Source organism: Manihot esculenta, chromosome 1 (assembly GCF_001659605.2).
Source record: "Manihot esculenta cultivar AM560-2 chromosome 1, M.esculenta_v8, whole genome shotgun sequence".
Lineage (NCBI taxonomy): Eukaryota > Viridiplantae > Streptophyta > Magnoliopsida > Malpighiales > Euphorbiaceae > Manihot > Manihot esculenta.
The window spans coordinates 4,070,787-4,092,400 of NC_035161.2; the positions used below are offsets into that span (position 1 = coordinate 4,070,787).

The following is a 21,614-nucleotide window of genomic DNA, read 5'->3' on the forward strand; positions in this document are numbered from 1 at the left end:
TTTGCGATCATTTTTATAATTATGAATTTGTTGTGTAAGACAGTCACATGCATGCAATGCAATGTTTTTATTTTTTCAAAAAACAAACAATTGGATGTATTAATTTAAGCCCATTTTTATCCGAAATTTTAATTTAAGGAGATTTATAATTTAGTTTCTGAATATTGCCATCATTAATAAGTTAGTCCCTTTATTTTTAAAAATTTATTAAAACGTCCTTATCTTATCTTTTCTCTCCGTCAACAAAATAATCGTTCCGTTTATTTTTGTTGTTAAAAATATAGCAAAAAATCAAATTATCCCTTGTTTTTCCTCTTTCTCATTTTTTTCTTCTTTTCTCTTCTTTTTTTCCTTTTTCTTTTTATCCTTCATCATCATAATTTTCTTTTTTTTCTTCCTTTTTGAGAAGAGGAAGAGAGACTATTTTATTGACGAACAAAATGATATTTTAATAGATATGAGAAAAGATAAAAATATTTTAATAAATTTCTAAAACTATAGGGACCGACGTGTAAATAATAGTAATATCTAATGAATAAATAAAAGGTTTTATTTAAGAGTAAAATTAGATTTTAAAATTTTTTTTTTATTATTTATTTTTTTTAACGAAAAAGAAGATAGAAGGACTATTTTGTTAATTGGGAAAAAAATATTTTAATAAATTTAAAAAATTATAGAAACTTAAAGTTCGTTGATCTATCCACTTTTAGTTTATTAAAAACTTCATAAATAAATATAGATTATTTCGAGAGTTCATAAAACTTGGAAGGGGATGGACTGTGAAAGGGAGATGGACGAAATAAGGTCAGAGTGTCAAGATGATTTTTCATCCTATTAGAAAGCATATGGTTTTTTGATTGACACAGCTTCTCAATAGGGACAGTGAATTAATCACGTGAACCGGGATGAATTGATGGAGCAGTGTGCTTGTGGTTGAAGGTCCTGTAACAAAGATGGATTTGACATCTGCTTTGTTTGTCTTTCCTTTTTGTTTTTTTAGTTTGTGTGTATAGTCTGTTGGAGTTTATAGTTCGATTCTGTTTTGGCCTTGCATGTTGGGTAGCAAGTAAGCTATTATTTCTGATGTCTACCACCTGTTCGTTGTAATGTCACAATGACATTTTCTGGCCTTTCCAGCTTTTTTAGTCTATTTTTATGTGCCATCTTCACCAATGTATATATCTTTGGCCACGTTTGCCCCCTTTTGGTAAGTTTATGGGCTGAGCATGTGAAATAATACAAACTGCTTCTTGTGTTTAGTTTGAAAGTTTGAGTTTTCTGTTTTTGAGCCTTTCGTATGAATTAGTTTGATATTTCTTGAGCCATGATATCCTTAGTTTGGAACAGCCAGGGAATTGGGCAACCGCGGACAGTGCGAGCCCTACGTGAGCTCCTTTGTGAATATCGCCCTTGTATAGTTTTCCTTATATAAACTAAATAGAGACGGGAGTATATCACAATATTGCAATGCAGTGTGGATATCCTCACTCATTATTTGTTGATCCTGTTAGTATTAAAGGTGGTTTATCTCTTTGGTGGGCTAATTAGATTGACTTGGATCCTCTCTATTTATACCAAAATTTTATAGACTGTTTTATCACTCTGCGGATACTAAGTAGTGTTGGAAAATGATTTGTTTATAGGTGTGCTGATAAAGTACATAGGGATGGCTTATAGGATGATTTAGCTGCTTTAAACCAATTATGTCTCTGCCGTGGTGTTGCACCGGTGATTTTGATGCTATTCGCTCCTCTACAGATAAATTGGGCAGGTGTACCATGATTGCTTCCTAGATATTGAGCTTTAATACTTTTGTCTCGGATTGTGCTTTATTGGATTTGCCATGTACTAAGCCTTCATTCACTTGGTTTAATAAGCGTTTTGGCACCCATTCTATACAAGAGACATTGGATAGAGCCTTGGTATCAATAGAGTGTCAACGATGTTTTCCGTGAGCTCACCTTATAAACAAAGCTCTAGTCGGGTCAGATCACATGCCTCTAATTTTGTTTTTGGATCCACCTCCAGCTAAGCATAATTTTTTATTTCGCTTTAAAGCTAAGTGGTTACTCCATTCTCAGTATTCTGGTTCTTTGATACTCTTTTGTGCAACGTTTGAAGGCTAGTCGGTCCTCTCTGAGCTAGTAACGTAGTAGCGTCTTTAGAGGTGATAATTTAAGGATGCAGTCTATTCAGCAATAGTTGGAGAATCTTTATTCCAAGCCTTTTGATGCTCAGAATGCAGTTTTAGAATCTTTTTTATTGTCTGCTCTCCTTGACTTGCAACAATGAGATGAACTTCACTGGAAATAGAGATCTCAGTATAATGGTTGCAAGAAAGTGATCGCAATTCTAATTTGATCACCCTACATAAACGTCAATGTAATACTACATTGCAGAGTACCCTGATTTGTGGATTGAAGGTGATTTTGCGATACAATCTTTAGTGCGCAATTTTTTTCAACAGCTGTATATTGTTGGACAACTTTCTGGCAGTAGTGACATGGTCAGACTCATTCCCCACCTAGTCATGGATGAGATTAATGCTACACTTTTGACGTCTATTTCAGATGATGAGGTTAAGAAGGCTGTCTTTTGAGTTAAGCAGCACTAAAGCTCCTGGTCCCGATTGTTTTTCAGGTTCATTTTATCAAAGTAACTGGGATTTAATTACACTTGATTTGTATAATGTGGTGCGCAATTTTTATATCAAGGGATATCTAGTGAATGAATTTAATAGAATCAATATTGTTCTCATTTCAAAGTGTGTCAATCCAATTGCTTTCTCTCAATATAGGCCTATTAGCCTTTGTAATTTTATTTACAAAGTTATTTCCAAGTCTCTGAACAATCAGTTGAAGCTGTGGATGACTTCTCTTATCTCACAGACCAAGCTGTTTTCATTTCACATTGTGCCATTTAGGATAACATTATTATTACTTATGAAGTGTTTAATTACCTTAAAACTTCTCACAGTAAATTTTATGCCATGGCAATAAAGCTGGATATTCACAAAGCATATGAGAAAGTGGAGTGGTCTTTTTTGCAACAGGTCCTACAACATATGGGTTTCGCTGATCAAGTTGTGTAGTTATTAATACAGTGTGTCACTACAATTTATTTTTCTATTCTCGTGAATGGAGTTCCTACTCCACCTTTTTCTCCATCCAGGGGATCAAACAAAGGGATCATTTATCTTCATACCTTTTTTTGTTTGTATCTCAAGCTTTTTCTTATTTGATTATGACTGTCGGGGCATATGGTCGTCTTTAGGGTTTGTAGATTTCTCACTATGCTCCTCTTTCTAATATTTTGTTTGCTGATAATACTTTGCTTTTTGCTAAGGCGACTAGAAGAGAGACTGGTTATTTATTGGATATTATAAAATCCTACTCTTCAACTTCTAGTCAATGCGTTAACTTAAGTCTCATATTTATTTTAGTCGGCTAACACCATTGTCTCTCAAACTTGATCTTTCCCAGGTTTGCATGCCAACAATAAGAGGGTATGATTAACTTGCTTTCGATGTAGGAAACTTATCCTTTCTATAACCAGTGTAGATCTTTCTGGAGGTGGCTTTATTGCGCCCAAATGGTGGTGGCAAGGAGCGACTGAGGAAGCTTCATCCTCCCTTTCTATGAGCTGCTTCTTTCTCAGCTTCATCTTCCCTTTCTATGAGCTGCTTCTTTCTCAGCTTCATCTTCCCTTTCTATGAGCTGCTTCTTTCTCCATTGATCTACTAGATCCGGAGCTTGCATGCGATTTTCTCACCGATTTCATCTCCTCTTCGTTTCTGAAATCTTTAGGTTCAATGTTGAAATTGGTTTGCTCCTTGCTCTTCAATTGGTTTTAATTTTAACTAATATGATAGATTAAAATATATTGAATTTTAATGAGCTTCTCATGAATAATATGAGCAGCCAAAAACGTAGATTAATATGTAGAACAATGTTGTGGTCTCCGTTGCCACAAGTAACATTCCTCTTTTAAGTTTCATTTTGGTTAAGAGCAAAGAAGAAACCAAAATCAAGAAGGGCTTCCTTAGATTTGCCTGTAGACAATACCATGATAGTGACCTACCACCTCGATTATTCCCAGGTCACTTTCTTTCAGTAGCACCAAATCTTTGTGTACAAGCATCAACAGCAGAAGGAAATGGAAACCAGACTAGAATAAGCTTTCAATGTTAATATTTATAAATTATAATAAATGGGGAGATTTCCAAATTCAAGATTTATTAACTATTAGGATGCAATTACAAATAGGGGTTTTTTCCTTTTAATTCTGTCCCAATACATAACAATAATAATAATTGAAAAAAAAAAACCCTGAGACTAGTTGCTCTAGGTGATACTAGACCTCCCTTTATGTGCTTCTGCCACTGGCTTTACCTAAAGAAGTGAAGTTCAACCTGCCAGTACATAGAAAACAAAAATATATCCAATTGCCATGTGAAAACTGAGAAGAAAATAATAGTAAAACGTGGTCAAAGACAAGGACGTATACTCTTAACATTTAATAGCAACACAAATTTCTTTTTTAATTATAACTAGCTCACATTGAGAATCAAACTCGAGAACTCATGGTACTTGAGGTGTGGCAGTTATTGCCACATGAATGACCTTCGCTCATTGGTTAATTGCAACACAATTTTTATTGCTGTTTTCCCGTACTAAAGTAATGTAAGTTACCTGATAAGCGGCTTCGGCTGTGCCACTGAAGCAGCAGAACGGAACCCATTGGACAATGGTGCCACAAGTTCAGCAGGCTTAAATACAGAAAATAGGAACACCGTCAACTCAGAAGTATCGGAAAGTTTAGCTAAACCTATAACAATATGCAACAAAACTAAGCTACTTTAATTAAGAGAAGATACCAAGTAATTGTAATTGGCCCAGTGAAACCTGTTGATGTTAAGTTAGAATTTTGATTCTAGATGTCTCTAAATAACCCATATAAAAGCCTCAAACTTTTAGTACCAAAGAAGTAATTATAATTGGCCCAGTGAAACCTCTTGATGTTAAGTTAGTATTTTGATTCTAGATGTCTCTAAATAACCCATATAGAAGCCTCAACTTTTAGCTTAACACTTGTTTAGAATTGAAAATTTTAGAAGGATTCAATTCAATTGGTTTTATTTTTGTTTATTCGTGTGTGGAATACAAGCATTCAATTCTTTTAACTTCAAAAAAAAAATCATTTTAAAAGAAATAAAAACCGTGCATGCTTGTATAAGAATTCAATTGAATTGTATTCTTTTTTTGCAAATAATTTATTCCAAGCCAAAGGGTAAAACTAAAAAAAAGAAAAGAAAAGAAAGAAAAAACAAATATTACATATATATTTTTAATTTTGACCTATTGAGTTCTTGAAGTATCCTTGATCCTAAGGTCCATATACATGCATAAAAGGTTAAATGACAAATGTAACCCAGAAAAAAAAAATTGATACAACACATCATCATGGTTTGTTAGCATATACAATTAACAGAACGTGAAATAAAATTGATTATATTTCAACAAACATATTTCTACCAATCCTTGGAATCTTGGTATCCTCATCTCAATAGGTAAAACAGTCCTCCTTCGCCTTATGATTTTTTATTCATTTGTAATAAAATATTTAACAATCTATCACTAATTTTAAACAGAGAACTTGGTAGGTCAAAATAAAAATTGAACAGCTTTTAGTTATTTTGCTGCTTTGAAGTTCAAGGTTTGGATTACTCCTTGCCTTAAACTACATAGTTCAACTTTGGGACATTAATATTATCATTGTCATGGTACAACAACTTGGTAAATACTAACACTCTACAACCTGAAATTGATCCTTTTTCTTTATAAAAATTGTTACAATAGCAGAAACCAGCAGGTAAACAGATACTGAACATCTTATATTAAAGGAGTATTGGCATTAAAAATCCAAACCTTTTCGCATTTTGCATTTTAATCCAAACTTTTTTTTTCTTGTCATAATAATCCAAATTTTGAAAACATTTTGCAATTTTATCCAAATTTGAATTTGAGATGGGTGAGTGTGTCGTTGAGTGACGTGGCATGCTTTGCTTTGTGTATTTTTTTTAAATACTTTTTTATGGGACCCACGAGACATGTAGGATTGCCAGAGTGACTGAACCTCTTCCTCCTTTGCTCATCTATCTTCTCTTTCTATTCTCTGTTTTCCCTTTAACATCTCCTATCACTATCACCATCCTCTCTCTCCCACCACCAAACAATATCTTCTTCAGATCCATGGAAAATCCTTCAATCATCTTTCTTCCCTCTCTCTCCAAAGCCCACCATCTAAAGTTTCCCGATTCCATCTCCTCTCTCATTTAAACACCTCTCTTCTCTCGCAGCTATGGTGGGTATTCAATGTCTTTGAGCTTCGGTACTCCTCCGCACACCGTCAACTTCATTTTTTACACTGGGAGTACTCGTCTAGTTTCCCAGTACCTCTCGCTATCTTTGTTTCGGATGTAACTTCCCAAACGTTGATATAACAAAAATTCCCAAGTTTATCCCAAAGTTATCATATTCTTCCAAGCTTCTTGGCTGCAAAAATCCCAAATGTCCTTAGATTTTTGGATCCAATGTGCAGTCTCAATGCCAAGATTGCGAATCCAGTAGCCAAAATTGTACTCAGACATGTCCTCCGTATATAATTCAGTATGGGTTAGGCTCCACAGCAGGACATTTACTATTAGAATCTCTTGGTTTTCCAAATAAAATCGTCCCTGACTTGTTGTGGTTGCTCCATCATCTCCACTTGCTGACCTGAAGGAATTGTTGGGAAGGATTTCCATGGATCCGAAGAAGAAGGGTATTGTTTGGTGAAGGGAGAGAGGGATGGTGATAGTGGCTGGAGATGTTAAAAGGAAAACAGAAAATAGAAAGAGAAGAAGGAGGAGGAGTGAGGTTCAGCCACTCCGGTTACCAGCTATGACACCTTGTGGTCCCATCAAAAAGTATTAAAAAAAAAACACAATGCAACCCAACGACACAAGCTCACCCATCTCGAATTTAAATTTGGATAAAATTGCAAAATGTTTTCAAAATTCGGATTATTATGCCAAGAAAAAAAAGGTTTGGATTAAAACGCAAAAAGATTTGGATTTTTAATGTCAATACCCCTATATTAAACAGAATGAAATATTTATCAGAAACTCCCCTGTAAACTGGGGGGGGGGGGGGGGGGGGAAATGAACTTTCCCTCAAATTCTAATGGTATACTCTTAAGTTTCTACTTTTCCTCATGCCTCCTCAAATTCTAATGGTAGAATCTTCAGTTTCTACTTTTTCTTCATGCTTCACAAGAAGAGTGTAGGACACATGCAACATAGCAGAAGACATATGGCACACAAGTATATGCAAGCTAAGTAACCACCCAAAAACTTGGAAAAAAAATAAAAATAAAAACATATAACATGATCTTATCTAGGATCCTAGTAAAGCAACAATCTAAAACTACTAGTTAGAGCAGAAAAGACCTCAAGCTCCTCCAAGCCTCCACTAGGACATAAAGTAGATGGACCAGCTCCACTGCTGGATGTTAGTGGTGGTGATTCAGGTGCATTAGCAAATGATGTTGCTGTCATAGTTGCCAATGTAGATTCCACTGTACTGTCTTTTGCATTTGCCCCCAAATCTTTGACCTGATTTCTACATTCAAAATCATCTTCAAGATCATCAAGCTCTTGTGGTAAAGTATGGTTAGTAACATAAGGACCAGACATTATTTTTTCAATTGCCAGCTTCTCAGCCTCCTTAGAGAAAGGGGCATCATTGGAGGCAGACAAATCTTTATTTTGTGAACTAAGCTCCCCATTTTGAGCAAGATTCCCACCTAAGCTTCTTGAATTGTTTATGCTGTCTGTTATATTGCACACTGTTTTTCCTTCCCTTGGCTCCCCTATCACATTTGTACTAGCAAGGACACCTCCTACAGAAACATTGCCAACAGAAGGACTTCCCTTATTATCTTCCCCATTCAAAGAAGAAGCAGCAAAGGAATTGGCACCTTTCAGGGTATTTGCTCCATTAGCATCCATTCGCTTTCTCTTCCTTCCATCATCCAACCCATCTGAAACTCCTTTACATTCAGATGATTTTTCAGCTGAACTTCGCCTGCTATCCCAAGTTGCTTTTGATGGACGAGGAGGACGAATACCACCAGGAAAAACAAAGCTAGGTATGTTCCTCCGTTTTACATGGGTTACATGAATCTCCATTCCAGGCTTCCACAAGGTATACATATTAACAGAGTGTTTAAATTCCTCAACAGTTAACCTTATATCAAACTGTTCACCTTCACTTGCAGGGACCCCTTGTTTACGTTGCAATCCCATAAAGAAAGAACAATGTAGAGGTCTAGATTTGTCTGTAAATTCACCTGGATGAGGATGGCACTGAAGCATATTGAAAGTGTGCCTCTCGATCTAGTTTAGAAAATAAATAACTGGATTGAGTGTCGCAATACACTAAAAATATAAATACATCACACATTAGAGAGCTGAAAACTGGCAAAATATCAACTTTTTCAGAAGAGGAAGGGGAAGAGGGGCGCGAGAAAAAGGAACTTCACCTTCAACGTAAGCTGACGGAGACGGGATTCAACCCACCCTTTCCAGTTTCTTAAATCATCTTCATTTTCTGCATTAATATCTATTTGTAGATAATTCTTGTATGCTTCAAAGAAAGAAAAAGGCTCAAAAAGTGTATCCCAATCAGCCTTGTTTGCCTCCATAGCCTGCAAGTACCAGTAAGCATGAAATTCATGCGAATGATGATGATGGAAAAAGTAATGTAACAATGCCTAATGAAATACATGCCACATAAAACATAAACCACGAAACGAACTGACCCTTCTCTTTTATAAGTCTCCAAAAATAAATAGACAAATAAGAAGGGCTCGCTTGTCCACCCTTGACCAATAATAGAAAGCAAAAGAAAGAATTATACTCTAATTGGATCCATTTGGGAAATCAGCAACCGCCTAGTTGTTAGAGATAAAGATTTTAACACCCTCAATTACTAAGACTGGGAAACAAGCCCAAAGTTTAAAGCATAAAAAAAGAGCATAATGCACAGGTTGATATATATATAATAGTTCAATATGAAAAACATATACGCACAACCACTGGTAAAAAGTTTTAGCAATGAAGAAAGTCAAGATTCCATGAGAAATTAATTGGAAAAAAAAATGGGAAGGGAAAAAAGAAACAAGAAAAGGGAAACAAAGAAAGAAGACAGTAGAATACTTTTTGAAACCTAATTTCCATGTTATTTACTCTGAATGGAGACACAAGATATTATAAATCACAAAATCATACCTCACAAATCTCATTCCCCCTTTGAAACTCTTCTGTCATTATGCGCAAAGTGCTTGATGAAACATTGTAGCTAGAATTCATGCAAGGATACGCAGGAGTAATAATGGGCATCAAATGGAACCTATCTTTTGGATTTCTTCTAGGGTCCCAGACCTGAAGACCAAGAGATTTTTCTTCAATGGCACAGAGCATGACAGGATTTGGCCAACGCCACTGAGTATATACCCTGAAGAACCGAGATACTAACATATTTGGCAACGCATTGGGGAATAGCTGGCATATACGAGCAACTAGTAATGCCCAATTTATGCCACCAAGAAATCCTGCAACCTGAACATAAGAAAAAGATGACCAATTTCACAAACATTAAACAAAATGGCAACACACAGCATAACAATCAACATCTGAATATGGAACCATACATTTGAATAAACACCACGTCGTTTTGCCCAAAACCTCATGCATCGCAATGTTGTTCGGAAATTCTGCAACTCAGGAAAAGAAACAAAGTTAGAAACAAGAAATATGATACAGGATCAAACTGGAAAAGCAAAAGAGAGTGTAAAATACAAATCAATGTCAAAACCTTAATATTTGGCACCAAACGTAAAATCTGATCAGTAACTCTGCAACCATTAAGACTGCGGACGGTTTGTTCATCAGCATTTTGCAGTATTGAGTCCTGTGAAATATCTAGATCCTGTAAAAGATAATCAAGTTGAAAAAAAGAATACGTCAAAATCTAAGTTTGAAAAATTTACAAAAAAAAAAAAAAAAAGAAACAAAAAAGAAAAGGGCAAGAGATGCTTATAACAAGACATCAAACAAAGAAATTGACAAAATGGTGTCTCGGAAGGCAACTATCAGCCAACAAGCATGCAAAACCTTTATGCTTTGAACTTGAATATTTCATTATATATACTCCTCAACAAACAAGGAAAGAAGCCTGTGCCAACATTCTCATGAAGCACAAATAACTCCCTGGTTCTAATATTAAGAGAATAAAAAAAAAACACAATAATTTTGTTATTAATTGAAATTTTTTATTAAATACAGGTGTCAGGAAATGCAAGGAGAAAAGGAGACAAGGACTAATAAGGAGCTCTCTAGAACCTAGTAGAAGGAGAGGAAAAAACTATAAAAAATAATATTGAAATTACAGGAGGATTAAAAAGTTGGTCTGTTGGGAACATTCCACAGAGAGCAGGTCCTCCTTGACACAAAAAAGGACAGAGCAGAAGAGAAAATTGGTCAGCTCAACCTTTTCCCAGCCAAAAATTCCAGTAATTCTCCCTTGGAAAATCCCCATCTAGTCCTCCTTTCTCCAATGCCCAGCTGAATTTTCTTGTTTTTCCAAAATTATGGGTCAAAGAATCAAGTCTTTGTACTGCTGTTCTCACCACTACAGCCTCTCTGACGTCACCCACTCACTGGATTCTTTCATTACCTTTTGATAATGCTTGCATGCAGTAACTACATTGAGTTTGCATTTGACTTTCTTAGGTATATTCTGTTTCATAATGGTAGACCTTAGCCATGTATTCCAGTTTTTGGTACATATACACATGTTTCATTCCCGACTTTGTTTTCTGCCTTGATGCTTTGGTGTTTCTTGTGCCTTCAAATTCAGGATACTTGTTGAGTTTTAAGTTGCAGCAGTTTCTATAATCTTGTTTTGGAGATGTGCTTAAGTTTTGCACTGCTAAATTGGGGTTCAGTTTGTACCATGTTACAACTGTATGTATTTCTTTCTTTCCTTTTCTTTTTGGAAAATTTTCTTCTACGACCCCCTTTTTTCTAATTTAATTTGTAGTTAAAACCATTTCATTTGTATACAAATTAAATTATTGATTGAAGCGGCTTGATGCAAGTTTAACATGGATGTAGATTGCACTAATCATTTGTGGTGGGTTGCTCAATGATACTTTTGATTATTTATTTATTTATCTATTTTTCATTTGATGTGCAATGTGGAAAACAATTATAATATATTTATCCCTACAATGAAGATATGATATTTACTTGGCTTAAATGTTTCTTAGCACTTTCATTTATTTTGTTTTTATTAAATGGCTGCAGTAGTACTTGATATTATTTTGGGAAATAAATTTCCTTTCAGTTGCCAAACGTAAAAAGATCCAAATATTTGCTGCAGTTACTACTTTCATAAAGTTAAAAAATCAGATTTTTTCTTTTATTGGCTTCAGTATAAACAACCTTTTCCTTTTTTTGGCTACTCACTATGATTCTAGCATTCATGTCACTCTGAAGATTACCTGTTTTTATGTTTTGATCAAGGTTTGGTGTTTAAAAAATTTTATAGCATGTATCCTGAAAACTATCTAAATTGATACGTTCCCCTTTTTTATAAATAAACAAGGAAAACTTACATTCGTGTATATGACAATTTACACGAAGTTTAAAACTTTAAATCTGTGCAAATAGTAATCTGGAACCCATATATATAAGCTGATATGAATTTATGAATACGTTTGTCTAAATCTGAAATATGATTAAACTATAAAAATATATATGTACATATATATATCACTGGGATTTAAATGGTCTATACTTGTGACAAAAGCTTAAATTGAAATACATAAGCTGTGCAAGTAGAAAAAGATATATCTGTATGCTTGTAAAAGTGTAATGAATTTACAATTCTGAGTTGTATGATGAGGAACAAAAAGCTTTTTATATTGGAAGCTCAAGTTTCAAATATTAAATAAATGAACTGACATTGTTGTGGTCCCATAGAGGGATGTGGTATATGTACAAGTATTTGTTTGGCTTTAGAAGGGAGGAAATGCCCTTTTTTAAGGGAATTGCCAAATGTTTGGTAATCTTTCTAGAGTTACGAGGACCTAATCCTCCTTCCTCGGAGATTTGTACCAAAGTAGGTAATTTTATTTTCCATGTTTTCTGTATTCTTCTTTATGGTTTTCTTTTAATTTTTCCCTTCTATACATTGTGGTTGGAGGTACATTTCACTCTTGGGATTTTGTTTTCTAGAAACATTGTCCGCATTATTGAAGGTGAGTGTCTCGTTGCAAGCAACAGGGGACAGGGAGTCGGGGACTGCCTGTTCTGGTCAGAGGCAGGTGATATCAAATAGGCACACCTCAGTTATGCCAGCTCAAAAAGAGCCAGTGACCCATACAATTTCCCATAAGTCATGACCCATATAGAGCCAAAAGAAACAAAGACACAAATAAAGAGAGAGAGAGAGAGAGAAGGAGGAGGATGAGGAGGATATATGTGAGCCACCATGACCTGGTCCTCAAAGACTAAGAAGAAGAAGAGGAAATAAGATCTTATCTACTTGCTTCATCTCTCTAACATAGTACCCAACTTCATTTGATCCTGGGCTTGAATTTTCCTTTTGTTTTCGTTCCTTCATGCTCCTTCCCTCCACCCACTTGGTTTTCTTCTCTCTCTCTCTCTCTCTCTCTCTCTCTCTCTCTCTCTCTTGCATGAATTCATGCTGTCATGCTGCCCTTTTTTTATACCGAACCTGGAAATATTTATGTGCCAATCCTTTTTGTATGCTGTTTCTTCAATTAATCCTAAGGAACTACAGGATTGGTGTATTCTTATATTCCCTAGTTTCAGTCATGGGTCAAGTCTAGTATCACAACATGCTTTTTTTTTATGTCAAGAATTATGCACAAGTTGCTCTTTTTTCTGTGATTCAAACTTTTAGGATTTAAATTATTGTTTTAACAGAAATTTCTTGTCTCTACCATTGTATCAGATGGCAGATTCTATAACTATGAAAGTAAACCAAATATATATACATAATTTGTTACTGCCATTAAATTAACTATTATATTGTTTAAAAATAATACATATAAGTTTTAATTAAATGTATGATTTATAATAAAACTTTATGATACCCCTAAAATTCTATAAATACGGAAGTAGATAAATACTTATGTTATTTGAATTTTAATAAATTACTCTTTTTTCTTTTTTCTTTTTTTGTGCCTCACTCTGCTCAGGCACGCACCAAATGCTTGTGCCTTGTAGAACCCCTTGAAGCCTTAAAGCACTTTTAGCCTTTAATAATTATAATACTGTTTATATAGAAAATGCCAATTATTAATTACATACTTTTATTTGTTTCTATGTCTTCCATATGCTTAATGGTTGATTTTGATTATTGGTTTCTTAGAGAAATTTTCAGGAATTGCTTAAATTATATGTATATATAATAGAAGAATATTTAGGAAATCAGGAATATGTGATGACATATCCAGATTGCTCTTTTCATAAGTATTAAAGATTTCACTGTTAGTGCCTTAATAGTTAATATGTATTGATTTATTCATCCAACTCGTTTGTGAAATCTAGATTCTCCAGTAGATCCTTGTGTGTAACAAGTCCATTCTTCTGGGAAACTCTACGAGTCTAACTTCAAATTATCATACTCCACTAGGGGAGATGAAGTGTAACAACAGAGCTAGCTACCTACCTGCCTACCACTCTCTCTCTCCTTTTCCTTTCCTTTTTTCTTTCTGTTATTCCAAATCCAAGCAACAAAGCAGCACATATCATGGAAAATTAATAATAATATTATTAGGAAGCCATCAGTACATGAAATAGGGAAAAAATCAATCAATGCACACCTATTTTGTAACTTCTGCACGTACCATGGCAGCAACAAAACAGCAAGTCAAGCATGTCATTGGTGTACATTAAAAGGAAACAAAAGAAGTAACTGAGAGAAAGAAAATAAAGTGCATCTAAAAGGAAAACAGGAAATTTCCAACATAAAGTGCATAGGAAAAGGGAGGGGAAAAAAGAAAGATGTCAAGTTAAACCAACACTTACTTCAGGAATTACCCAAAGGGACAACTTTGCATAAAGAAGATCTATAGAAACACCTTTAAACTTGAATTTCATTACTGGAACATGAGCATCAGGAACGGGATGCAACTCTGTCACTTCAGGCATCTCCAAAAGCATTCTATATAGCTCGCCGAAAAAATCATCCTGCAACCAACATTAGAAGCATTATTTAATTCATTAAATATCACCACAGCTGAAACTAAAATTTGCTGCACCATAAAGAGGCAGGAAATCGCACTTCTCGTGTTGCATGTCTAGGTCCCACACAGAGCGTGTCTATATCTGCTCCAGGGCCATGCACCTAAAGAAAAACAGAGAGAGAAAGCTAATCTGAGAGCCAACCACAATCAATAAGAAATTCACTAAACTCATATGGTTGCAAGTTACGAATGCACAATCAAAACTATACTTCCATATGTATTAACAATTAAACATTTCTTCCAGTGTTCTCTTTTCTCTCTATTGTTCCCCTTTTAGATCTTTTTCTCATTTAACAATAGATTGCATAGTTTGCTAGCTTCTTAGACCAAAAACATGCTTCTTTCGTCCATTCAATTCCACATATAAATTTCATAAATAGACCATCACCTTATCTTGAAACAATCAAATACTCTGATCCCTTCATCTACCAAAATTCAATAACAGGAAAAATAATTGCCTACTACTCTACTCGAATACTCAACCAGAACATTTCCTATAGTCTCACCATTACCTAGTCAACCTCTTGAGAGAAAAATATTAAAAAGTTTAAAACAGAAGGAAGATGATGACAGCACAAATGCTTCCACTTAAAGGAAAAATCCCAAAATTTATGATCTAGAGAAAACCCAACTGTGAAGGTAAAGAGGTCAATAGCAGAACCTCAACCTTTTTTTTTGTCAGAGATAAAACACACACACACTAAGCTCAGGGACAGGACCTCAACCTTTACATGTCAAAGGTGCAGGAATCGCATTAACATTGACATGGTAGCTTAACAAACTGTTAAAATAATGACCATGAATCCACTTAGTGCACATTCCCTAGATATGATTTCAATCTCTCACATTTATATATTGCAGTTACCTTTCAGAAACAGGGATTTATAAGAGATTGAATTACACACATCTCAAAAATATGTCAAATGGAAGTTCACAATCTTAAGGCTTGAAGATGGAATAAGGGAAAATGAAAATGATATTAACAGTATCACTAAAAAACTACACAACCAGCTGACATCGTGAGCAGATTGCATGACAATAGCTTTCTATCTAATCCATATACATACAAACAAAGGTGAAATAAATCAGCTAGCTCAATATAGAGCATCAAATGACAGCATCCTTCTTTTCTCCCCCTCAAGATCCAAGCCAGAATTCATGTATAAGAAAATTGACAATTGGAAATGATTTCTGAGAATGAAAAGAGTGGAAGAATACCCCTAGCCGATAAGAACCAAAGGTGAAAATCTTAGCATTTGCTTCTTGTACTAGTTGCTCATTCAAACATTTTGAGCGGCTAATCGCTTTGACCCAATTCTTCACAATCTGTTCCATTTTATATTATCAACAGAACATATTTTAGAAAGCAGAAAAGAGACAAATTAAAAGTTGCTTTATTAAATTCCCAAGAGAACATAGTGAACTTCAACAAACGAAGAACTATATATATATATATTTCAACCTGGTCCAGCCTCCCAAGCACTTCCTCTCTACTCACAGCTTCCTCCCTACTCTCATACAGTCCCACATCCTGCAAAAACTGGACAGGCAAAACATACTCAAATATTTTTAGAACTACTACTTTGAAAAGATCACAATAAGGAAACAAAATAAAACAAACCACAAATGAACCTTTTCAAGTTCTCGGGTCTTTATCTCATCGTACTCTGTTGGACCACCCAAGGAAATGGGTTCTGTAATGCCTAATCGCTGTTGCTGTCCACCATTATTTCCAGTGCTTAATCCTGGACTCCCCATACGCAACTCTTTTCACAAGTTTTGTTACTCTTCTGTTTTTCCCTTTTTCTTTTTCTTTTAATTTTCTACTTTTCTCTCTTTCTCTTAGCTTTTGAATATGTGTATATCAGGCACAAAATTTATTCATGATATCTTCCACACACATGTTAAAAGAAAAGGAGAAACAAAATAAGAAAGGGGACAAAAAACTAAGAATGAAAAAATAATTGTTGACTGTACAGTACTTGGGAGAAGACTGCTACCATAATTTTGGACCATAACACAAGCAACCCCGAAACTCTCTTAAAGCATACACAAAAAAAGAAAACAGCAAACCCTAAATTCAATTGTATTATAAATATAATATAACCATAAGAACAGAATACAGCAGAATTTAGGGCGTCCCGAATGGGGAAGAAAACCCTAAACCTAATTTAATTTAAACAGCAGAGCTCAAATATACACAGAAAAGGGGGCGAAACTAGCGCTGTCACTTTATTAAGGATCTGTTCCTGTTCTGGTGAAATTTTCCGACCATGGCGAACAATTGAGTCTCAGAGCTTCAAATGGAACCTGAAAATGATACACTGTCAGATACACATACACCTATCCATAACACGCAGAGAAAGGGGGAGACGCTCACTCTGAGACGCGGAAAGAAATAGCCAATGAGTTGATCGGGAGAGGTTGCCCTTAATGATTTTTCCTTTTCTTTGGGCAAGTATAAAAAACTCTTGGTTTCTTTGGTTTTTTAAGTAAGGTATGTGTTCAAATTGAAATGCTTATAATCACTAGCATCTATTTTAATATAATTTTTGCCTTTCTAATTAACAGTATTACTATTTTTTTTATAGCATTTAAAAATTATTATTATTCATTAAAAGTGTACTATTTCATATAAATTTAACTAAATATATATATATATATACAATATAATAAGTCTTACTGTTACGAGCGAGCATTATTCAGTTCAAATCGAAAAATTGACCAAATCAAATTGATTTGAAAATTTGGTTAGAATTTTATATATTTCGATTCGGTTTGATTTTTAATTTCAGAAATTTTAATTATTTCGGTTTGATTCGGTTTTGATCAGAAAAAAATCGAAAAAATTGAACCAAACCGATTAGTGATAATAATATATTTTTTCAATGAGAAATTAAATCATATTAAAATTAAAATATTTTAATTAAATTTTAAAATATTAAAAATAAAGTGTAAAAAATAAAAAAATATTAAAAATTAAAACCGATCAAACCGAACCGAATCGAACCGAATCAGACCGATTTGATTCTATTCGATTCCTGACCAAAATCGATTCGATTCGATTTTCATAAATACTAAAATTTTAATTTTCAGTTTATTCAATTCAATTCAATTTTGACCGAACCGACCAAATGGTCATCCTGCTTACCATTTCAGAAAATATATATATATATATTATAAGTCAATTACTACAGTTGCAAAAGTAGCAATCGATAACAGTGTTTTGACTCCTTTACCCTCTACCTGCATCTCCTCTCAGGTATCTTTAGCTTCTGCCTTAATTGATTTGAAGTTTCTAAAATTACCCTTCCACTAGCCTTTTCACAGTGTCCTTTTGTCCGGTTCAATCTTCTTTTCCTTTCACCGAAACGGCAATGTTTCATAGAAACTATTTCAGAGCTTTTTGCTTCTTCTCTCGGCGGTGCATGGCCATTCTCTCGCGGTTCTGTCATCTCTCCGTGGGAACTATGGTCGCGTCCTTGCGCAGGTCTATCCGTTGCGCAGGTCTACCCGTCAGCGTCCGCCTCTACAATGTCTCACCTTTGCGCCTTCTGAAACCCCCTTTTCTCACTTCTCCCCGTCCAAGTATTTCAACGTCTTTGCGCGCGTCTACATGGAATTCTCCTTTGCAATATCTCACTATTGTGCCTTCAAAAACCCATTTCGTGCTCGCTACCCCAGATTCAGCCCGTACCATGTTTCTTTCTTCTTTTCATTAATCTATTTTAGCGTTTTCACGCGCGTTTGTCCGCGCGGTGTTCTTCTCAGTGGTGTCTCGTTGTTCCGCCCTTGAAAGTCTCTTTCTTGCTCGCCGCCACAACTTTCAGCCAACATGTTTTTCTTTTCTCCCCGTCTATGTGTGAGAGCGTGGCTGACTTCGTCTATGCACTGACGTGAATTTGTGAGGGCGTGGCTGTCTACGAGTCTATATTTTGCCGTCCATTGTTTTAATGACTACATATTTCAGTTCTTTTATATTCTTTCTTGCTTTAACCATTTCGAACGAAACTAGTTTTATAATAAAAATAAGTGAATCCACCCAAATCAAATAAATAAAACTATACACAAACCATGTTGAGAGATTGTGATGACTTGCATAATCTCCTGCAAGCCAACAAAACATAGAGGAAATCTAAAAAAACGCTTGGACTGAAACTCAAATTGAGAAAATCACTTGCAAACTAAGAAAGGATTTTCTCGCTCTAGCAGATTAAAGAGAGTCTTCTTATTTTTTATATGTTAAATCAGTCAAATGGTTGTTTGGGTTTTCTTTGTTCATGGCTTGATGAGAATCTCACTGTATTTATAAAATTTTAAAATTGTTGGATTGTTATTTCTTCTTTTCTTTTGGCTCTATGAACAATGATTGTGTTAATTTGGTAGGGGAATGGACAGAGTGACTAGGTGTGGGATCACTAAGCATTGTTTGGGGAAGTAGAGACTATGACTGGGAATTAGGAAGAGGAAATGGAGTCTAGAATGACATCTTAGTAATAGTTGACCAGGAACTTTCCAGAATCATGTCCACCACTCCAACAATCCATGGGCACCAATAGCCAACAAGACAGCAATAGAAAGGAAAGAGCCATTGTCGGCAACCAAGCTTTTCTAAGACCAAAATCCAGGTACCAACTATCACAACTAATAAAGAGAAAATTCCAAAATCAAAGCTCAAGGAAGCAACAGGGAAAGCAAGAGAAAAAAAAAAAGAACAAATCAAAACAAAACTAACCCAAAGCAACCCAAACTAAAGCCTACAGCTCCAGTATCCGCAATTGAGATCAGAAATGAAAATACGATACTATGATATTTTCAGTTTCATATAGTCATCTGCAATTTTAAAGAGATATCTTGCACTTTGGTATGGAATTATCCATATTTCTCATTATTTCTAACAAAATTAACTATGGGAGAATTGAGAAACAATTCATATAAATCAGAATATCAACACTTCATACTTAAAAGTTTAATAAAATCAAACTATTTGTGAATTATTTGATACTCGACTTAATAAAAAATTTAATCGAGCTCAGTTTATTTTTTTAAAAAATTGAGTTTAAATTTAATTTTTAAACTCGTTTAGTAAATAAGCAAAATTTAAATTTAATAATATTCGATTCGTTAATACGTGTGAGCTCGACTCATTACTAAATTTATAAGTAAATTCATTGAAAAAAGTCATGATTGTAAACAAATTCAATTATATGCTCAAACTCAATAAATAAGCTTGTGGGTTTGGGTTAAATTATCTGTAATTGACCCAAATATTCATATTTGTTTTTATTTTATAAATTTGAATTATATTTATTATAAATATGATTTTTATAAAGATAATACAATCTAAATGATAATAGTTAGTGAATAAAATTATTTCTAATTTAATTTTAAATTTATTCTAAAAAAATTAAGTTAATGTCATGACGATACAAGGAATAACTCTAATATACTAAATAATAAATATGTTCTTAATAATAAAATAATAAATACCATATAGAACATTATAAATACTCTTTGATAGAAAAAGTATAAATACTTCCTTATAATTATAATATAGGTAATATTATCTTAAATATTCAATCAATTTTAATATATATATATATTGTTGATTTATATATTTCTAACCTTGATGCAGTAACTATAATATTAGTCTATATAGTTTTCTCCCATAATATATTTTTTTACTTTCACACTCTTTTTGTATTTTTAAATTAATTTTTTAAAAAATTTCTTTCTTATTTTGCTATCGTTAATATATTTAAATATGTAACTTTTGATTATTTCATATTTGTTATTGTTCAATTAAATTTCATAAAATTAAAATGTACCTATAATTTAGATATAAATCAATATAATAAAATTTATATATGATTTATGTAATTAAATTTATTATACTTATATGAATATATTTATTCCACATATAATATTTTGTAATTGTATTATATATATAGTAATTTTTTTAACATATATAATAATTTAATATAAATAATATATTTGAATTAAAAGTAAATGATAATATATTAATAATTTAATAATTACTAATTGAACTTGTTATTAAATTCAGTTGATTTGTATTATTTAATGGAATTATTTATTATTTAGACGAGGCCGAACCCAAGAGAATAATGCTGGCCCAAAACCCATGAAACATCTCTTTAGCCGACTAGTCCAGCATCTCAAGCCTTGACCTAGATACGCAGGGCAGGCTGGATCCACCCCAAGCCCAAGTCTGACGGGAGATAATCCAGTCCGGTGATATGACGTGAGGAAAAATAGCTGGCCCAATCACTTCTTAGCCCTACTCGCATGCGCGCTAAGGGAATTAAATGATCGCCTGGCGTGGAAAGGGGCTCTAACACACCCGTATGTACGGATCTGAATGACAGAGACAGGTGACACTGTAGCAGAGAGACGGTTAGACGTCACTAGCAGGCAAAAGGGAAAGAGATAAAAAGGAAGGAACATCTTCCTCTCCAATTAAACTTACACAATCACTGTAAAACCCTTTTTCTGGATTTTAGAACATCAATTGCTTCTGAGGGTTTCCCGCTCCATCGTACATTGCCATGGATAGCATCATGAACTTCTTGGGATGGTCTCCTGGAGATCCACCCTGAAAAAAGGTGAAGATGTTGGCAGGAGGGCCTGACTGTGGTCTTTTGCCCCCAGCTCAGCCAAGAGTTGCTCTTTCATCTTCAGCAACTTCTGATCTACATCTACCTCCTCTTGCCTCGGCCTCTTCTCCAGGCGATACCCATCCCTCCATTCTTCACTCTTCGTCCTCCTTGCTGTTCTTGCAGAGTAGCTCTCTGCCTCATCATTCTCAATGAGCTCTCTCACCCTTCTCCCTCGAGCCCTGGCTGCTGGCTCTTCTTCTCTATCAGCTCCTCCGCTCCCTTTTCCAGTCCTCCAGCTACTTTGCTGAGGGATTTGATGGTTGAAGATGGGTTGAGACTCGGTGGTGTGGACCCCTTCAGCTACAGGGGTATACTTAGTGGGGTATTAAGACCCCTCTGCTGCATTATTTGCCATAGCCAGTGGGCAGTATTCTGTAGTTAAAGTGACATGGTCTAAAGCTCTTTGTTGGACATGGTGGTTCTAGGTACATTCCCTGCGAGTTCGGCGAGGGATTAAACAGCACTAGTGGTTGGTTGAAAGGGGTTGTAGGACTCGAAAAGAAGAACTGCTGCCCTTCTTGAGCAGAGTTCATGTCGTTTAGGGTGTTAATGATG

At 34.6% G+C, this 21,614-nt stretch overlaps 1 protein-coding gene and 1 long non-coding RNA gene across 3 annotated transcripts; one reads left to right on the top strand and one right to left on the bottom strand.

Moving 5' to 3' along the window:
- Positions 1–687: 687 nt before the first annotated feature.
- Positions 688–1,267, top strand: LOC110621339. The gene is made up of 2 exons (XR_002488971.2): positions 688–804; positions 878–1,267. It is a non-coding gene; the product is annotated as an uncharacterized LOC110621339 (long non-coding RNA).
- Positions 1,268–4,218: 2,951 nt separating this feature from the next.
- Positions 4,219–16,912, bottom strand: LOC110624527 (nuclear poly(A) polymerase 1). 2 transcript variants are annotated; one of them, XR_002489436.2, is made up of 14 exons: positions 16,763–16,912; positions 16,015–16,692; positions 15,845–15,922; positions 15,601–15,708; positions 14,421–14,483; positions 14,165–14,326; positions 9,918–10,031; positions 9,754–9,816; positions 9,332–9,661; positions 8,584–8,748; positions 7,846–8,437; positions 7,490–7,661; positions 4,692–4,768; positions 4,219–4,411 (listed from the first exon to the last, which is right to left on the bottom strand). XR_002489436.2 is itself a non-coding variant. In XM_021769727.2 (13 exons), exons 2-13 carry the CDS (start codon positions 16,138–16,140, stop codon positions 4,366–4,368), a joined length of 2,280 nt encoding a protein of 759 aa, XP_021625419.1. In that variant the 5' UTR covers positions 16,141–16,692; positions 16,763–16,912; the 3' UTR covers positions 4,219–4,365. The 2 variants fall into 2 exon arrangements, 1 of the variants encoding a protein (XP_021625419.1); XM_021769727.2 differs by having other exon boundaries at positions 7,490–8,437.
- Positions 16,913–21,614: the final 4,702 nt, after the last annotated feature.

Excerpts from the sequence above, each read along its gene's own strand:
- LOC110624527 (XM_021769727.2), bottom strand. The coding sequence starts at position 16,140 with ATGGGGAGTCCAGGATTAAGCACTGGAAATAATGGTGGACAGCAACAG. Across the intron at positions 10,032-14,164 it reads CCCTTTGGGTAATTCCTGAA|GATCTAGATATTTCACAGGA; the intron begins GTAAGTGTTGGT and ends TATCTTTTACAG. Across the intron at positions 4,769-7,489 it reads GAGGCTTGGAGGAGCTTGAG|CCTGCTGAACTTGTGGCACC; the intron begins GTCTTTTCTGCT and ends TCTGTATTTAAG.